The sequence below is a fragment of the Bacillus rossius genome, chromosome 1 (assembly GCF_032445375.1).
Source record: "Bacillus rossius redtenbacheri isolate Brsri chromosome 1, Brsri_v3, whole genome shotgun sequence".
Taxonomy (NCBI): Eukaryota; Metazoa; Arthropoda; class Insecta; order Phasmatodea; family Bacillidae; genus Bacillus; species Bacillus rossius.
In genome coordinates, this window is record NC_086330.1 from 31058679 (window position 1) to 31077409 (window position 18731).

General features: G+C 38.8%; 1 protein-coding gene across 2 annotated transcripts in view; it reads left to right on the forward strand.

Moving 5' to 3' along the window:
- Positions 1–18731, forward strand: part of LOC134533795 (dual 3',5'-cyclic-AMP and -GMP phosphodiesterase 11A-like) — a 159863-nt gene that overhangs the window by 113657 nt on the left and 27475 nt on the right. For both annotated transcript variants that reach the window (XM_063371468.1, XM_063371460.1), the window contains exons 10-13: positions 3221–3313; positions 7990–8040; positions 11291–11437; positions 15800–15907. In XM_063371468.1, the coding sequence (XP_063227538.1) occupies positions 3221–3313; positions 7990–8040; positions 11291–11437; positions 15800–15907 (399 nt within the window). The remainder of the gene's footprint in view (positions 1–3220; positions 3314–7989; positions 8041–11290; positions 11438–15799; positions 15908–18731) is intronic.

Here is an 18731-nt window from a genome sequence, read left to right on the forward strand (position 1 = left end):
GGCATAGGTTTTCTCTATTCTCAGAATATTATAAACATTTATTTTATGACATAATATCATGTATTATTTTTAGTGAAGTACTAAACTAGATACTTTTAAAGCGCGCTTTTATTAGCTTGACCTGAATGTACGAATGAATGGACTATGTAATAAAATTTTTACATTCAATTTTTAACCACTTTTCGACGTCCGATTGTGTTGAAATTTTGCATACATATAAAGAACCTCTGACAATACAATATCTTGATAACTTAAGACCTTGGTGTTAAGGGTGAGTGGGAAGGGGATCCGAGGGTCAAAAAAACTAATTTTGAGCTATGGGTAATAACCAAGCTTTTTGTTTAACCATGAGGTCGGGGCATGGTGGGAATTTCCCCCGGAGTCGTCTGTGAAGGGGTTAAAGGCCCAAAATTGTGAAAATTAAAAAAAAAAAACAATGCTTTTTCAATTTGGAGTGTTTCCGATTCTAAAGGTCGGGTCATGGTGGAAAATGTGCCCGATGGGGGGAGGGTGTAGGGCCCTTAAATTTCAAAATTTTTTTAAATATATTATTTTCAATTTAGAGTGTTTCCGAGGTCGGGTTCGGGTTATGGTGAAAATTTTGCCCGGGGTTCGACTTACGTAGTTATAGTTCGGTGTCAATCAACAGATATGTGATAGGTCGGAACAATTTATACTCGGATTCAAGAGAACCCAGTCCAGTCAAACCTGATTTGCCGAAACCACCCGAGGCAAGTATGGTAGGCCATGGCGTGTTCTTTTCCCAAACTTTCCCGAATTTGGTCGTTGTCGACGAGACGTAAAGACCAAACCTCAAAAATAAAAATAAAATAAAAAAGATCAACACTATCAAGAACTTTATTTTGCTTATGATCCAAACTGAAGCATTTTGGTAATTTGTGATCTTTTGTCTCGTGTTGATATTCTTGATTTCAGGACTATTCCACACCTTGCAACGTCGGCACAAATTAGAACCAAGGCTATGTCCTGCAGTTTGTCAGTTTGTGGAAAGAAATAATCTGTTCTGCAGGCTGTGGCTGGTGTTTGGAAAAAACAATAGTAGTGACTGTATTATTAAAAATTATAGTAATTTTAAGCACTTTTCAACGAAGAATGCGCCTCAAACAAAACAAAATGTTCTTCGTAGTTTGAGATAACTGAATTTTCATAAAAAAAAACTACCCATGATCCGACGTGCGAGCTCTTTGTTCCGTTTTAAGCAAAGTAAACATGCGTGTGGTTGTTGGATGAGTTTTTTCGCTGTAGACACAAGTATTTTAATTATTTGTTAATACTCCACTGACCAGTTGCACAAATTGAGTTCAAGCTCGAACTCCTTTCATAAAAAATTGTTTTATCATGGTTTCATCGCATTTTTTTTGATGCAACATTGTTTTTTGGGACCCGGACGAACCAAACCGAACTGGTGATTCATAACGATGATCTCGGATCGACATGGCGCTAGCTGACTCGTATTGAATTTACGTATTTCATGTGGTGTATTATCGTGATCAAACGTAGGTATTGGGTAATGATCTACAGAATCTCAGATTATATATAATACCTGTAAGAAAAACCACTTTTCACTAAATAAAATAAATCCCATATTACAGGTGCTTTAAATGTTTATTATTTAAGTAAAATGTTTCAATCCGGATTTTTATTTCGTCAGAATTACTTTTCGTATTAAAAAGAGGTATTAAAGAAAACCTATTCATATTTCAGACTGTTTCGTTTCGTAATATATTTTCAATGCCAGTATGTATTCGTCAGTCGTTATTAAAAATCAACAGATACGAGGCAGCGACTGCATGAGCTGCTATCTGACAGCTTCCTCACACTACACGCCCAAGCTGCCGTGGTCTGGCAGCCCGGTTTATGGCCACCCATCGGCCATTTGCTCCTAGGGACTGGGAAATAACTTCAAACATTTCAAATTCCTACTTAGAAGAAAAATTTGGCGACAAACTATCCCAAACAATAGAAATGACCCTTACTTTTTCGTCGTCACTGTTGTCCCTTTGTATAATTGAACGAACTTTACGTTCATACGATCGTTGGTCGAGCAGTCAATATTCCATTGACGCAACGTTTTGATAGCTTATCTAAAAATCATTTCCGAACTAAGATCAGTGAAACTCGGTTCGAAGGTTACAATGACGGAACAATGACCACTTAAAGTAAGTGGTCTCAGTTCTAAAAGGGGGTTGCGGAGCGATAGCACCTCTAGAGCCAAATTTGTTTTTTGGAGATTGTATTTATATTTGCTTAAATACTTAAAATGTGTGTGTAAACTTTTTCATTCGTCAAAAGTTGTATGAAGCTATTAAAGTTCTGCTCTTCTGACCGAAAATATTCACGGATTCGTTTCGAGATACCTATGCTAAATTTAATATAATTCTACATTCGAAATGCTACTGTGTTTTATTTTTTGGTTGACCTTTAACCTGGAGAAATCACAAGTTGCCCAGTTGAGACACCTCTTCAAGTCAGCTATCAATAAACAACAGGTGAAAAAGTCTTTTGCCCAAGTATGCAGAGAATCTTAGAGTCTATCCTAAAGGTCATTGAGCCCGCGAATCTTTCCAATCCCTAGTCATGGTTTGCAATTTATTTTATTCCTGTGATAGAACCCTCCCCCTTCCCTTCCCCCCTGCGGAAAAGTCTTTCTGAAGCCACCCTTGGTCCTTCTAGAGACTTCTCGAATAACCCTTGGCATATAGTGACAAGAGTCATTCGTAAATATTATAGGTGAACCAATATTTATTTTTGAAGTGAAACTTCTAATGCGACTTCCAACAAGGTTGCGTTAAACGTTTAACGCTACCATGGAGAAAGCACTGTTGCGTTAAACGTTCAACGCTCCTGGGGAGGGGGAATAGAAAGAGACAGAGCGAGAGTGAATGCGTGGCACTCGAACGCATGCGCGCAGTATACCTGTGTTACAGGCCAGCGCGAGCGTTAGCAACGAGTAGCGTCCAATATTCCAACGCGAGAGGGAGAGAGAGAAAGAAAGATAACACAAAGGTAGAAAGTAGGAGAGAGAGAAAGAGAGTGAGTCGGTAGATCCCGAGCACATGCGCGTGGTATTCTTGCTATGCAGCGAAGTAAACAGTGAAGGTTTCACTTCTTCCGCGCGGAGGGACTCCACGCACTATTTGTTTTTGGTCTCGGAAGCCGTGGAGGCGAGTATTGACGGCTTGACGTGTGACCGCGACAGGCGTTCAGCATCTTCTGCGGCCTGGGCATCCACAACACGCTGATGTACGGCGAGGTGGAGCGGTCCATGGCGAAGCAGAAGGTGGCCATCGAGGTGAGCTCTGCCCGGCAGACCAGACCAAGTACAGTATGTGCCAGACCTCCCACATCATTCTGTGGGCCCCGTTGCTTGAAGTTTTTTTCTAACAGAGATTAAAAAACTCTTTTTTCCTTTATGTATATTGTTTTAGTTATATATATTTTTTAACCTTTTCACAATTATTTTTTAAAACACATTAAAACAAGTTTTAAGTCAGTGTTTCGATTGTCAACGTATTGAGTTTGAATAATGGCAAATAAATGAGTGTAAGTGTTCTGCACTGTCAACATGGTGTCACGTCAATTGGTGGTGGTTTTGTTACTCACAGTTGTAGATTCAGACACGTTCTGTACGCGCAGCATATTCCGAATAATATTACTCTGGTGTAATATTTCATCGGTAACTAAATTTAGGCCTTACGGTTTAATTGGTTTCTGTGATTTATTTAAAATTGCCTACTTTTTTGTTTTAAGATTTTTTTTCTTTCATTCGCAGGCCCCCTAGGCCCATGGGCCCCGTTGCCATAGCAACGGTAGCACCGGCCATGTGGGGGCCCTGGTATGTGCTCCAATTTAATATCACATTTTTGATTTTGTTTTGCACTTGGTCAAAAGTCCTGATGAACAGGAAATGAGCTTGAGTCCGAAAATAAAAATAAATAAAAAATATCAACAAAAAATTCAGATTTTATTTGTCTTTTAAAAATATCTTTAAATCGGCCAACCTATGAGATCATTTTACATTCAAACTTAAAGAACATTTAAAATTCTATAAAAACATTTATTTTAACTTTTTTGTGCCTCTAATAGTCTTTTTTTTAATAATCTCACTTAAAAAACACACATCTTAGGTTTTGTCTTGTCAATATATTTTTTTTCTCATACAAACAGGCTTATATGTCGTGAGTCATGCTTCGCACGATAGAAATGCTAGTAATCAATATTGATGAGAATCAGTTATGTTTAAAATGTATAGCTCGCGATTTTTTATACTGGATTTAATCCTTTTAAAAGCTATATACATAAAAGTATATCTGTCCTGGGAGTGTGGATCACTCTCTTATTGATATAGAAAGGAAATAATAAAAAACACGCGAAAAAAGAATAAGAAAATAAGAGCAATTCAGCGTTAGGTCACGTCCGACGACATGGTTTCCAGGAGATCGGTAGTGTGACAAGATTTCGAGGGAGCTGGGAGGCGTGACAAGATTTCCAGGAGCTGGCTGGCGCAACAAGGTTTCCAGGGAGCTGGATGGTGTGACATGATTTACAGGGAGCTGGGTGGCGTGACAAGATTTCCAGAAGCTAGCTGGTGCAACAAGGTTTCCAGAGAGCTGGGTGGCGTGACAAGATTTCCAGGAGCTGGCTGATACAACCAGGTTTCCAGAGAGCTGAATGGCGTGACAAGATTTCCAGGAGCTGGCTGATGCAACAAGGTTTCCAGGAGCGACCACACGACGGGAACGACTTGAACGACGGCCCTCTTGACGCGTGCGTCCCGGCGCATGGGTCCCGACAAGCTCCGATAAACCGCGAGCCATTTCCACGTCACGCGTCGCTTGGCAACGCTGCCCTCCTCTCTCCTAGCTCTTCTCGCCCTCTTCGCGTGGCTTCGATTCCACCCTCTCTTGCTCTCACAGGCGCTGTGCCGCGTCGATTGCAGCGGCCGCGTAGCTCGGCGAAGACGTAGTTCCCCACGAGGCAGCCCGGACGAGACAGTGTAGGGCCCCGCTTACCCGGGCACACACGGTGTGCAGAGCCTGCGAGGAACTGCTCCCACTGCCACAGCGGTGTCTGTTTACCTATAAGTAGAGACCGTAAAAATTCGCGAGTTCATTTCGCGATAGGCTAAAATACAAATAGTTATACCTCAGTGCTGCCTCTGCTATTGGCTAACAACTCACCTGGATGACTCTGAGCCAATGGAAAACACTCAACCAAAGCTGTATCGAATCACAGGCTGCTACGTTGGAACGTCTCACAAGACAGCAACCAATGAGTGGGTGACATTTGACCGAATGTACGTAGAACTATGGAGTTCATCCTACAGGTTATTGAGCCCGCGAATTTTTCCGGTCCCTACCTATAAGCATTTTAGAGTACACTGAAGGCTGCTCTGTTTCCGTATTATATTTTTTCAACTTTAATTTTAGGAGAGAGGAAATGGCTAAAATGCGAGTTTTCATAATACTTTTCAACGCGTGAAACACGCGGTACAGATTCTTGAAAGCACTCGAGGGACCTCCACTACACCCTTTACCTTCATTTATATGTTATATGATTACCGTTATCTTTAAAAGATTTGTGCAATGGGAGTGCATGACTTGATGTAAGTTTTTGGACATACGCCATTGCTAAGAACTTTTTCTGTTTGAAGAAAAACTAATAAATAAAATAAATAAATAAAAATACTCAAAAAAAGACAAAAAACACACAAAATTAAGCAAACAATTGCTGTTGTCAACAAGGATATGAACACCACAAAATATTCCGAAACAGGAATATGGTCAGCAAACAAACAAAGAAAAACAAAGAAAAATGTACTAAGAGAACGAAAAAATCCCCACAAATGATGACAACACAAAAATATTGAAACCCAAAATAATTCAGCACAACAGTTGAAGCGAGACAAAAAACATGACAAAACGAAAAGACAAACAAATACAATAGTTTTACCTAAACAGAAACAAGCGACGTTTCGGGAACTGCTATCTGCTCCCGTCCTCAGGCAGAGACGCACATGGTACGGAAACACAGGTGCGACTCATTACCGCTCAACGCACGACGAAAAGACTGCGCGCTAGTTCAGAGCCGTGCATGCCCATCCCCCCCCCCCCCCCCCACATTTGATTACGAACCCTGGACCCTTGACCCGGGAGGGGGTGAAGGTATGTTTTCCCAATTTTACAGTCGCGTGCGACATTATAATTTCCAGGTTCTTTCTTACCTACACCCTTTTTTAGAATGTTAATTAACCTGGAAATGCAGGGTATAGTCGTGGTTACTATTTTATAAGTCCAAACTAAGCTTTATTTATAAAATATTCAATATGTTTTTTTCCTAGTTTGTAAAGAATTATCATAGTTAAACGTTTAAATATGAACAGGGCTGGGCCTGCACCCTGGACCCGGGATCCACCCAGCCCCCACCCTTGTGAGGGCCATGGAGCCGTGCGTTTCAGGGTGCGTCGCACAAACCGCCTGACTGAAACAAATACACCCCCTGACCAGAAGGGACCGATCAACCTCGTGCAAGCTCCCCCGCGGTATTCGTGGCGGTGCACACTCTGTTCGAGGCGAGGCTCTGCTTCAGCCGCCGGTCGGTGGACGGAGTCACTGTTCTTTGTAAACCCTGGTCTCGTCGCATCGCGAACCCCTGCGACCGACCGTCCGGGTTTCGCGAACTGCCCGTCCAGTTCCTCTTCCGCCGCCGCCGCTGACGTCTTTGGCCAAACTACGAAGTCCAGAATAGAACATTCCTCTTCTTTTTCTTCTTCTAAAACCTCTTGGCCAAGAGCCCCGTCCACTAGACAGCCCGCCCGACTCATAAATAAACAAACTATCTTAATAAATACGTGTGTATACAGTAAAACAAATTACTTGTATAATAAACACGTCTTTTACTCGATAAAAACTAAAAGAATTTAAGAAAATATATTCATCTTTGGCTGGACTATTTAACTGATGCAATTTCTCAAATGTTTAAGAATAGTTCTATTTTCTTGGTAGCTTTTAATTAATAAATATTCTATCTGAGATAAAAAAAATTATGATACCTTTTAAACTTATTTATAATTTAAAATATTTGAATTTCATTTTTTTTGTATTATGTCATTTTTTTTTCTTTTACAATATAGTTAAAATACCGCGCGTAGTATGACGAAACTACTATCACTCACGCACAAGCTAGCTTTTGTAATAATATTTCCTGAAAACGTAGAGTGATTGTGTAAATTATGTACTAAAGGAAATAAATAAATAATAATATATGATTATAAATACGTATATTAATATTATTACAACCGTCCCTATAGGTGCTTCGGCTCACATTCGGACATTGACAGCTAAGAACTGTGACGTGTTAAACATAACTTAACGCATATTTACGTACCTTATCGTGCGTCATCATTTATTTAGTTAATTTTGTATGAATAAATTTTGAACTTTTACTGAAAAACTTATCAAAATAGTCTCGTCTTATATTGAACCGAATGTAACTTCATCACTGCCAGTTTCAGTGTAACGTTTATTCTATAAATAACTATATTACGCAAAACTAATTTAAACGTTCTTCTAATGCCATTTCAATAACCTTTTTTTGTTAGTGAGCTCGTTCGAGAACAAAAAATGGTTCTCATCTGTTGTACTTAAAAGAGAACAAACAGGATTGGGGCATTGTGCAAACAGTATAAGTAGCAAAATAATCGCCTACGATTAATGAAAATACGTTAGCGTAGTGGTAAGACACTGATCTCACATTTAAATGTAAATCAGTGAATTTTTATGCTCGAATGGGCATAAACTGATGAATAAATTTAATAATGTGGCTGCAAGTTAAGAAAACTAGCTACGTCTGGCATAAAATATGTTTTTTTTCTTAGTTAATTGCAGATCACTTGTTTGAAGGAAAAGAGACCTATCATAAACAACAGTTTAATGTTTTAATAATTGTGACTTTAAATTTTTTTTTCAGGTTTTATCATACCATGCAACTGCTTCGAATAAAGAAGTTGAATTACTTATGGTAAGTAGGTATTCCTCACCAATATCATTTTTCGTATCGGGCCTCAATGGAGGATTTAAACTTTGCTGGGTCCTTTGCCATTTACTTTTGCGGGAGCCTAATATTTTGGAGAAAGTCCATACCGAGGGGGTATTCTCAAGAGAAAAAGCCCTGAAAGTTTGAAAAATAAACTCTTTTTGAAACAACAGTTTTTAGCCAACAATGGTTTTGCTTAATTTTCTTAAGAATTTCTTTTATATTCTTTCCTGATATTATTAATTACCCTCGAGGAGGGTTTTATAAAAATGTTGATGATCGAATTCCGATGAAATCAGGCCATTTATTTGAGGCAACAAAATCTTCGAAGGGTTTTTCGTACTTACTAAATGATGAGAACTCATTTGAACTCCATATGGATTGACCATAAACGAGGCAAATGAAAATGGACAAGACTGGGCCTGGACGCGCCCGTGTATTGGCCTGTGGCTGGAGTAACACGCAGCGTTCCGTTATTTTGGTCCTTCATGTGAATTTTTTAGTAACCAGCACTTGACTAAATAAACAGCTAAAAGTACAGGTTGTTCATAAAAGAAAGTCCCAGTTAAAATGTAATATTGTAATAGTTTAATTTAGACTATTTACAGCAAATCATACATCAAAATGAGCTTTAACGAAACTAGTTTTTTTTATAAATGTTTAAAATGTTCACATTTAGTTATGCGGCACACATAAAACCTAAAGTTCAATTCTTACCACACTTTGATTAACACTTCCGGAGTAATGAAAGCAATAGCCTCTTAAAGTATGTGTCTCAAACTCGCAAATTATAAAGTAGCAGCTGAACGTAGACAATGTGTTTTATAGAGCCACAAAGGAAGCAAATCGCACGGCGTCATCTCAGGTGAACGTGTAGGCCAGCTAAACAGAGATCTGTCGTCCCGACCATTACAACCAATCCAGCGGTCAGGGATTCCGACGTCCAACCACTCTCATGCAAAGAGATTCCGATGGGGAACGCAAGTTGAACTGAAATTACAGATTCATTCTTAGCAAATTGCAGATCACAAAACGCTTTAAGCTGAGGAATCGCCATTTTGTGTAGGTGGTGCTTCAAGCGAGAAAACAAAAAAAAGCAGTACTCGCGCTTATCTTAAACTGTTTGGAGTTACTCTTTAATGGTGACCTTGAACCAGTACACTTCAACGCTTACAGTTGATACTGTTGGAATGTATATCTTAGTCATTCTTTTATGGACATACTGTTTGTTCATATTAGCTATGTTTTATTTCATTTTTATGCTCTTAAAGCAGTCCTAGATTTTTTCAGGCATTATTTAATATCGGCATTGCTTGACATTGTTTAATTCATAGATTGCATTTTTTTAAATGAATATAGCTTTTTAGAAACTATTTAAATATAATACTTTTAAGCAGGGAATCTTGGCTTACACATAACCTCGTTTTTTTTATTCGAGAATTTGGCAAACATAAATTTCGCAGTTATCTGGATCTGAATGTTCGAGGCACTTCTGTAGTTTCAACTCACAAAATAACGGCTAGGGCCTGGTTTATAAACTATCCAAGAAACTCAAAAAATAAAACTCTAAGCACAAGATCCTACAAGATTAATAACCACATTAAAAAAACTGGTTTAAAAATTACAAATTAGGCAAAAGCGTGACGCAGGCATTTCCCAACTTTCCACTTCTTGGTTTCTGCCTTCTATGCTTGAAGTGAAGTATTCCGTAAAACTTTTAATGATAGAGACGTGGAGAATATCACACGGAAGAAAACTTCCTTGAAGTTTCATTTTAAGAGGTGTCTAAATATTTGAAATTGCAAGATGGCGAGGTCTACTCCCTCCTCCAACTCTGGCCACACGCAGTTGACCGACATGCGCTAAACCAGGGATTCCCAACCTTTTGACAACTGCGTACCACTTGACAATTTTAGAAACGGTGAACCACTAGGCACTAGGCCTAATTAATCTTTTATTTTTAGACGTTAATACATGAGCTATGGTTATTATTGAAATTTATTATGAAATAAAATGTCTATTGCAAAATTACAGTTTCATTTATAACACACAACTCTGAAAACAAACAATTGTAGGCATTAATTCAAATTGAACAAATTGCAAAAAAAAAAAATTACAATTATTTCACATTGAGTCCATAAGAACAGGTATTTTCAGTGAGGACCTGTTGCTGTTTGTCCATTATGAAACATCCAAGATCAGGGTCACCGGAAGCTAATTTGGCGGCCCTTGATCGCGCACCACTAGCGGTGCGTGTACCGCCGGTCGGGAGACCCTGCCCCAGACCGGGAACCACACATAACTTAGAAACACACAACTTAGAACAGTCATAACTTAGAAACCTCGACAAAATCCACGTAACTCAGAACTGTCATAAGTTAGAACGATCATAACTTAGAAACACGCAACGCAGAACCACACATCTTATAAACGTAACGTAGAAATTCATAACTTAGAACTATCACAACTTAGAAACACACAACTTGGAACGGTCATGACTTAGAAACACGCAACGCAGAACCGCATAACTTATAACTAGAGACACGCAAAATTCGCGGATTCATTTCGCGACGATAGGCTAGCATCAAAACAACTATACCTTCGTATACCGCTTCTGCGATTGGCGCACATTTTATCCGGGGAACTGTGAGCCAATGGGAAAAACTAAACCAAGAAAGTGCCGAATTACGGACAGCCTATAGTTGAGACGTCTAACGCATCAGTAGCCAATGAACAGGTGTCATTTCCGCGAGTATTTAAAGGACTGTGGAGTCTATCCTAGAGGTCAATGAATCCGCGAATTTTGCAGGGTCTCTACTTATAACTAGAGACCCGGAAAATTCGCGGGTTCAATGACCTCCAGGATATACTCCAATATCCTCTACACACTCGGGCAAATGCCAACTGTTCATTGGCTGCTGACTTGTGAGTCGTCTTGACTGGGTGGTCTGTGATTCGACACTTCTATGAGTGAGGGTCTCTAATTGGCCCTCAGTCCTCCAGAATTAACAGTGAACCAATGACAGAAGCAGCACTAAGGTATAATTATTTGAATTTTAGCATAACACGAAAAGAACCCGCGAATTTTTAGGGTCTCTACTTATAACTATCATAACTTAGAACGGGCGTAACGTAGAAGATTCCTATCTTGTGTGTTCCTGAGTTGTGACAGACAGACCGACGTTCCCGCCGCCAGAGCTGACGGACACGTGCCTGGCCGGGTCTGTGCCCGCAGGAGCGCGCCGTGCCGTCCGCCGACGAGGCCAACCTCTACTCGCTGTCCTTCGACGACTTCTCGCTCGCCGACGACGACATGGTGCTGGCGGCCGTCAGCATGTTCCTGGAGCTGGGACTGGTCCAGAGGTTCGCCGTGGACAAGGAGGTGGGCGCCCGCGTCTCGCGCGTCTTGCAGGGGCGTAGCCAGGGGCAAGGGCGCAACAACCGGGGGGGGGCAAGGGTATTTTGCCCCCCCCCCCTCTGAAACCTTGAAGTGGGGGCAAACGGTGGCAAAGAAAGTGTTGTGTAATCAATTTTTATTTAATAAAACTGCTTAAATAGCACCATTTTCCACCTTAAAATCCTAATTTTCCCGGGGGAAGACCCCCCCTCCCCCCGGATCCTCCCGTTTTATTACGGGGGGGGGGGGGGCTTGCTTCTTAACACCCCCCCCCCCATACACAAATCCTGGCCACGCCACTGACGTCTTGTAACTCTGTGGTTAGCTTTGCACGCGTGAGAATGCGTGTATGTCCTACGAATATTTTAATTGATGTTACATTCAAGCATTGTTTTTTTTTTTTTACATGGGAAATATAATTCCATTTTCAACATTGACTTCGTTGTATCATGCTTTTTATTTGCGTAGTAAATACTGGAAAGCTGTTCGAAGAGCGGTTTACAAATAACTTTAACTACTGCAGGTATTGGGACAACACAAATAATAAGTGCCTGGGTAAAAATCAGAACCCAGTATTAACTACTAACACTATTTCGTAGTAATACAGTTTTCTTTTTTTTTCCAATTAAGTGTGTACGAATTTTCAAATATCTTTAAAATTTACATGAATATTTAAGTTCCATTCACGAAAAGAAAACTTACAGTACACGGTCTTTACTAGAAACGTGCAGCCCACGGGTTCCATTTACTAGCAGGTTTGGACATAAATCACATTACGAATCTGCTCAGTCATATCTTTGTGGGGGGAGGGGGGGCAGTCTGCCCCAGGCGCCGGGCTAGAGACGGCGGTCTATCAGCCAACAAACGTTTACCCTAAAAAAAAGTGTGAAATATAAAGTGAATATAAAAAGTACAATATATACTGACTAAGTGACGTTATATAACCCTAATTACTTAATTTTATATGTATATATTTCTACAATTTATTTTATTGGACTTTCAATATGTATAGTACGTATTTAGATAATACAACAGCAAAAAGTCAGTTTAGTTTCTGTACTTTGTAAAATATATATTTTTTTTAATATTGTACTGTAAAAATATAACCAAACTAAAACTATGTTTTATTTAAATTTCTTTGTTGTAACTATTGAACCTTGACAACTGCACTGTTTCTTTAAAAAAAAAAGTACTCATAAACACTGGTACGTACATGGGGTATGAAAAAATACAATTATTAAAAATATTGGATATAATGTACACGAATATAAAAAGAAACATGACTGGTACATTTATTGCTGTCTCCCCTGGGTGAAGGGGAGCCTAGATATGGACCACGTATCTACTTCGCGTTGATGGTCATTAGAGACACTGAAATTTCCGCGGAATAGTTTGGTGGCAAGGTAGACTGCAAACATGTATACCTTCGAATTATTTTGTTGATTTGATCACAATTTTTTCGACAACACTACATTCTCTTCCATTCCATTTCTGTTGGCCATTTAACAACCTATACCAAGCCCAACGGTAGAGTTACCGAATCACATTAACCCACTCAAAATAAGGGAGTTTCTGCAGTAAGGAATCAGCCAACGAAAATCATGTGTGGGTAGGGTGTACATAGGACTATGAGTTTTAGCCTGGCACCAAATGAATCCGGGAAATTTCCGGGTCTCTGATGATAAGACTACAGTGTTCTCCCTTGATGAACCTGGGTCTGTTAAAGAAAAAAGAAAAGGAAGTGATAACACAATCACGTGTAACCAGTGAAAAATTTCGATCAACGCTTCTTCTAAAAATAAGAATTTATTATGTATACGAAAGATAAGTCTAGCCTGGAGTGAAATAATTGTGCTGTAGTAATAAGTGTTTTATACTTAAATAATTGGCATTTCAATAGAAGTTTTGGGTAAAATTACTTCTGTACGTATAATGACTTTAACAAAAAAATAGTTTTGGTTTATAAATTATTTTAATAAAAATGCACCTAACCATGTTATCATCAGATGATTCTGAACATTTATGTTTGCAAAGCGTAAACCACTGTTGTTTACCTTGTGCACCAGAAGACAAGAATCTGTCTACAGTCATCATTAATCTATGCCACAACCCTTCTGGTATGTAAATTAAGAAACGTAAAAAAAAAAAGCTGGTTCAGAGATACCACCTTTCTGTTCCTGATACACATAAAGCTAATCAGAATGTTCTGTATAGGTGCTGGTGCTGTATCTGCTGACGTTCAGTCATTGCTGTTTACAGAACTTTTCTGTTGACCTTTTCCCCTAATAATTTATTTCAGTGTATCCTACCTGCAACCTGTTAAATTCTCCGTTATCGTTCATTGATAAAGTAGTTTAGATTGTTGACCTCTCAGATCGATGTCTGAAGAAATGAAGTCTCTTCCAGAAGTTTTAAGACGTTTCCCAGCTCCTTCATTCCGTAAATGTAGACATTCGTATTACTGAGCTCTCTGATCTATATCTGAGGAGCGTTGCAGCAAATGAATTCCCATCCTTCACGGTATTTTTTTTCGAGATTGCTTTTAATGAAATTTCTTCCCGGCGACATTCTCCAGACATTTGCTGCTTTTTCCTTGGCGTATCGGAACGGCAGGACTGAAAAAATGTTCAGTTGGAAGGATTTCAGCTCGATGGGTTGAGTATATTCTAAACAAATCTCCACAGACTACTTCAGTTACATCTATCCTGCTAACTTCCTTCAGTGAAATACTGACCCTGGGATCACAGCAGCGCGACGGACACGACGCGATGTCACGCGACGTCACGCGACGCGAATGAAATAATTTTTTATCCAATCGTATTTGACATATCAACTTCATATTTGGATTAGACAAATTTCATTCAAGTATACGAATTCTAAAAACTTTTAAACATTAATGGTTGTCACGTGTGTAGTGCACATCGAATGGTCAAACATATTGTTTTTTTTCTGTCGCTCTGGTAAAAAAACACCATGTTCACAATGACGCGATATTTATTGTGTCCTTCTTGCTATTTCGATCCCAACATCAAATTATAAATACCTAATTTAAATTGTCACAAAGATTTTGTTTCTTAAAATAATGACATTGAGGTAAACAATTGGTCTTGGCGAATATGACTTTTAACAAACTAGTTTGGACCATATCTTTTTTTTAATCATGTATATAAAGCTGTATTATTATTTAGTAATTTTTAACATCACCATTTTATAGTAAAACTTTTATCACCGGGAACTTGCATAGCAATTGTCTAACTTTTTCCCTCTTAGTTTTTAAATTCGCTAACAAATCAACCACAGCTTTTAATATTTGGTGGTGCATTAATTAAACTTAAACACAAAAAAGTAGCATTAATTAGTTTGCACTTAAATTTTAATTTTAATCCTTTTAGTTGTATGGAATATATCGTTGAGTAACTAACAAATAAATAGAAATTCTCAAATCGTAAATAAAATTAATTAAGAGAGAGTTGCTTTTAAACTATCGCAAACATACATTCTTCACTTGATGTAAGCTTTTGGACATACGCTATTGCTAAGCACTTGTATGTCTGTAGAAGAAAACTGCAAAGAAACCAAAAGACAAAAACACAAATTAAGCAAAAATTTGCTGTTGTCAATAGGATATAAACACCACATAATATTCCATTTGGAATATTATCCGTGATTTTCGCTTATCCGTGCTGAAATTTCCCCAATTACCCCGTTTAATCAAGAAGAATGTTATAATCATAACAATTTACAACTAATTGGTTAGCTGTTTAAGTGAGATAAATACCAGAATGAAGATTCGACGGATATGCTGTCATGTTGTTCAGATAGTCTGTAGAGTTTCATCTGTGCTACTGTGCTTTCCAACGTTGTTTATTTTTCGGTATTTTCGGTTCTTGTTGCAATTCTATTGAGCCCACTATGTACGTCTGTGCTGTAATTCTCGATAGCTTAATTTTTCCCATGGAATGTAACATCTGACATCAGCTTATTCTTTTGTTTATGTATTCGTATTCGTTTTGCACTATTGAAATGAAATATAATGATATTAATATTCCATATAATATTCCATATGGAATATTATGTGGTGTTTATATCCTGTTGACAACAGCAATTTTTTGCTTAGTTTGTGTTTTTGTCTTTTGGGTTTTTTGTAGTTTTCTTCTTCAGACATACATGTGCTTAGCAATGGCGTATGTCCAAAAGCTTACATCAAGTCATGCACTCCCATTGCACAAATCTTTCAAAGATAATAAATACATTCTTCAGCCCGTAAAATTATGCATGTATTTGTAAGGCATTGGCCGGCCTTCCTTGAGGTTTAAGAGACGGACGCAATGCTTGTGCGGCTTGCAGACGCTGTACCGGTTCCTGATAACAGTGAAGAGGAACTACCGGGACGTGCCGTACCACAACTGGAGGCACGCGTTCAGCGTGGCGCAGGTCATGTTCGCCATCCTCATGGTGAGTGGAGCCGTCACCAGGGGCGCCGCTTGAGGCCCCCCGCCTCGTCAGGGGTGTATGCGTGTGAGTGAGGCGGGGTGATAAGCGCGACGCCCGCTGGTGCTTCTAGCGCGGTGTCGACTCTGGTCTGGCGCGCAGTCTTCTCGTCGTCACAGGATAACTGTGAAATCTGAGCGGTGACCGTTAGATTATGTGTTGAAGAAATGAAGATAAATGTGTAATGCAAGTCCCTTAAGTGCTTTCAAGAATCTGTACCGGTTGTTTTACGTCTAAAAATTACTCTGAAAACAACACGCGTCTTAAACCATTTTCACTCTTCTAAAAATACAGTTTAAAAATTTAATCCGAAATCAAAAGTACTTTTCGGCCCTCAGCGAACTCTTAAATGCTTTTTGTAAGCAGACCCCACTCGGATATCTAGAGTAGTTTTGAAATCGCGTTGTTTTTCCTGAAGCTCTGCGTATGTGTGCCCGGGTAGGCGGGGCCCTTAAGGCCTACGATTTCAGGTCAAGATTTCATATTTACAGTGATTACAGATAAATTGTAGGCTTTTTCAATTGTTTAACTTTCACGAAATGAAAAATCTATACAGCGCATACTTTTTTGCATTATGAGTTCCCAAAGTTACAAGTTAACGTTTTTGGGTTGCACAAATAAAGGAGAATTTAATTTATTGCAGAACTGAAACATTTTTTTAGGTATAACTGCAATGCTACTGGCTACGTCCAGAAATGATTTTGAATTTATTTCAGATAATATTAATTAATTTTACCTGGCATTTCCAAATTCTCAAATTTGTTACGATTTTGACAGCCAAGAAACATGAAATGGGTTTTTGGTGATAGAAATGCAAAACAATATCATGAAGTAGCCAGTGGCATTGCAGTTAAACCTAAAAAGTTTCAGTTGTGCAATAAATTAAATTCTCCTTATTTGTACAACCCAAAATCGTAACTTTGGCAGCTAATTATGCAAAAAGTATGCGCTGCATTTATATTTTTTCATTTAGTGAAAGTTAAACAATTGAAAAAGTCCTAAAGTTGATCAGTGATTAATATAAAAATAAAATCATGACCTGAAATGGGAGGCACCCCCTTAAGGCCCCCGCCTACCCGGACACACATACGGTGTGCAGAGCTTCAGGGAAAACAACGCGATTTGAAATCTACTCAAGACATCCGAGTGGGGTCTGCTTACTAAAAGCATTTTAAAAGTTTGCAGAGGACCGATAAGTAGTTTGGTTTTCCGGATTAGGTTTTTAAACTATTCTGTTCAGAAGAGTTAAATTGGCTAAAGTTCGTGTTTTCAGAGTAAATTTTAGACCTAAAAATAACCAGGGAAGATTCTTGAAAGCACTTCAGGGACTTGCATTACACCGCTCAAAGTCCATAGTTGTCCTGTGCACGACGAGAAGACTGCGCGCCAGAACAGAGCTTTGCGCTTAGAGGCCACACCGCACTAGAAGAACCGGCGAGCGTCGCGCTTATCATCCCGTCTCACTGACACAGATACGTCCCACCTAGTGTCGGTAAGGCGGGATGTTAAGTGCGATGTTCGCTGGTTCTTCTAGCGCGGTATAGCCTCTGAACTGGCGCGCAGTCTTCTAGTCGTACTTAAAGCAACTACGATATATAAAAGGTAAAAATAGCATTATATGGAGGAGAAATGAAGATAAAGTTGTAATTCAAGTCCCTTGAGTGCTTTCAAATATCTCTACCGGGAGTTTCATGCCTAAAAATTACCCTGAAAACAAGTTTTTTTTTTATTTTTTTTTTTTTAGCTATTTTCAATTTTTCTAAAAATAAAGGTTTACAAAATTAATTACAAAAAAAGAACTAATCATCCGCTACTCAGCATATTCTTAAATGCTTTTTGTAAATAGATCCCACTCAGATATCTCGAGCAGTTTTCAAATGGAGTGGTTTTTTCTGAAGTTCTATACACTGTAGGCCTATGTGTGCCCGGGTAGGTGGAGCACATAGCAGTGCCAAAAGAGTGCATAGAAAAAATGTTTTGTAGTTTTACAAAACATTACTTTGGAAACCAGTTGCCAAGAAATAGTTTTTAATACTACAAGAAACATGTACTTTCTACAACACATAGCTGTGGTTATTTTGGCATACATGAAACACGTTTTCCGAGATAATATGGAGTATTTCGTACGAAAATTGGCGCATAATTTGTTGTATTTTAATTGTTATATTTAAATTCAAGCATATTTTTCTAAACCATGAAAAATATAATAGAATATTCAACAAATTGGCTTCATTTTGCTGTATCGTGCTGATTATGTGCTCAGTTAATTCAAGCTATTCAGGGAGATTTAACTGTAGGCGGAACTGAGAAAATACAAAGCATAAATTCCCGGGTAAGAATCCAAACCCAGTATTACCGTGAATACTATTTTGCACTGATAAAGTTGTTTTCTGGTAAATGTAAAAAAACTTACAGAAATCTCAAATTGTACCTGTATATTTCTGTTCCATTTATGGGTGTGTACCATTTCGGTTCCTGTCTCTCCTCCTCAACCATGATGAGACCAATGGCGGCTCCAGGAAGACCTCTCGGGCAGGGCTCTCACACAGGAGGATGCAGTTAATAATCATGACATTGCCCTTGGGATATTCACAAAATATACGGTCTCAAATACTGAAATTTAGTATTTTCGTACAAATTTTGATTGAAAGAAGAGTTTAGCACATTAACGAAAGTATTTAAGTTAAAATTAATATTCCCTACAAAGAAATAAGAAGTAAAATTTGGGCTCGGAAGGGGCTATCGCCCCCTGCGCCCTTCCTCTGGAGCCGCGCTTGGATGAGACGTG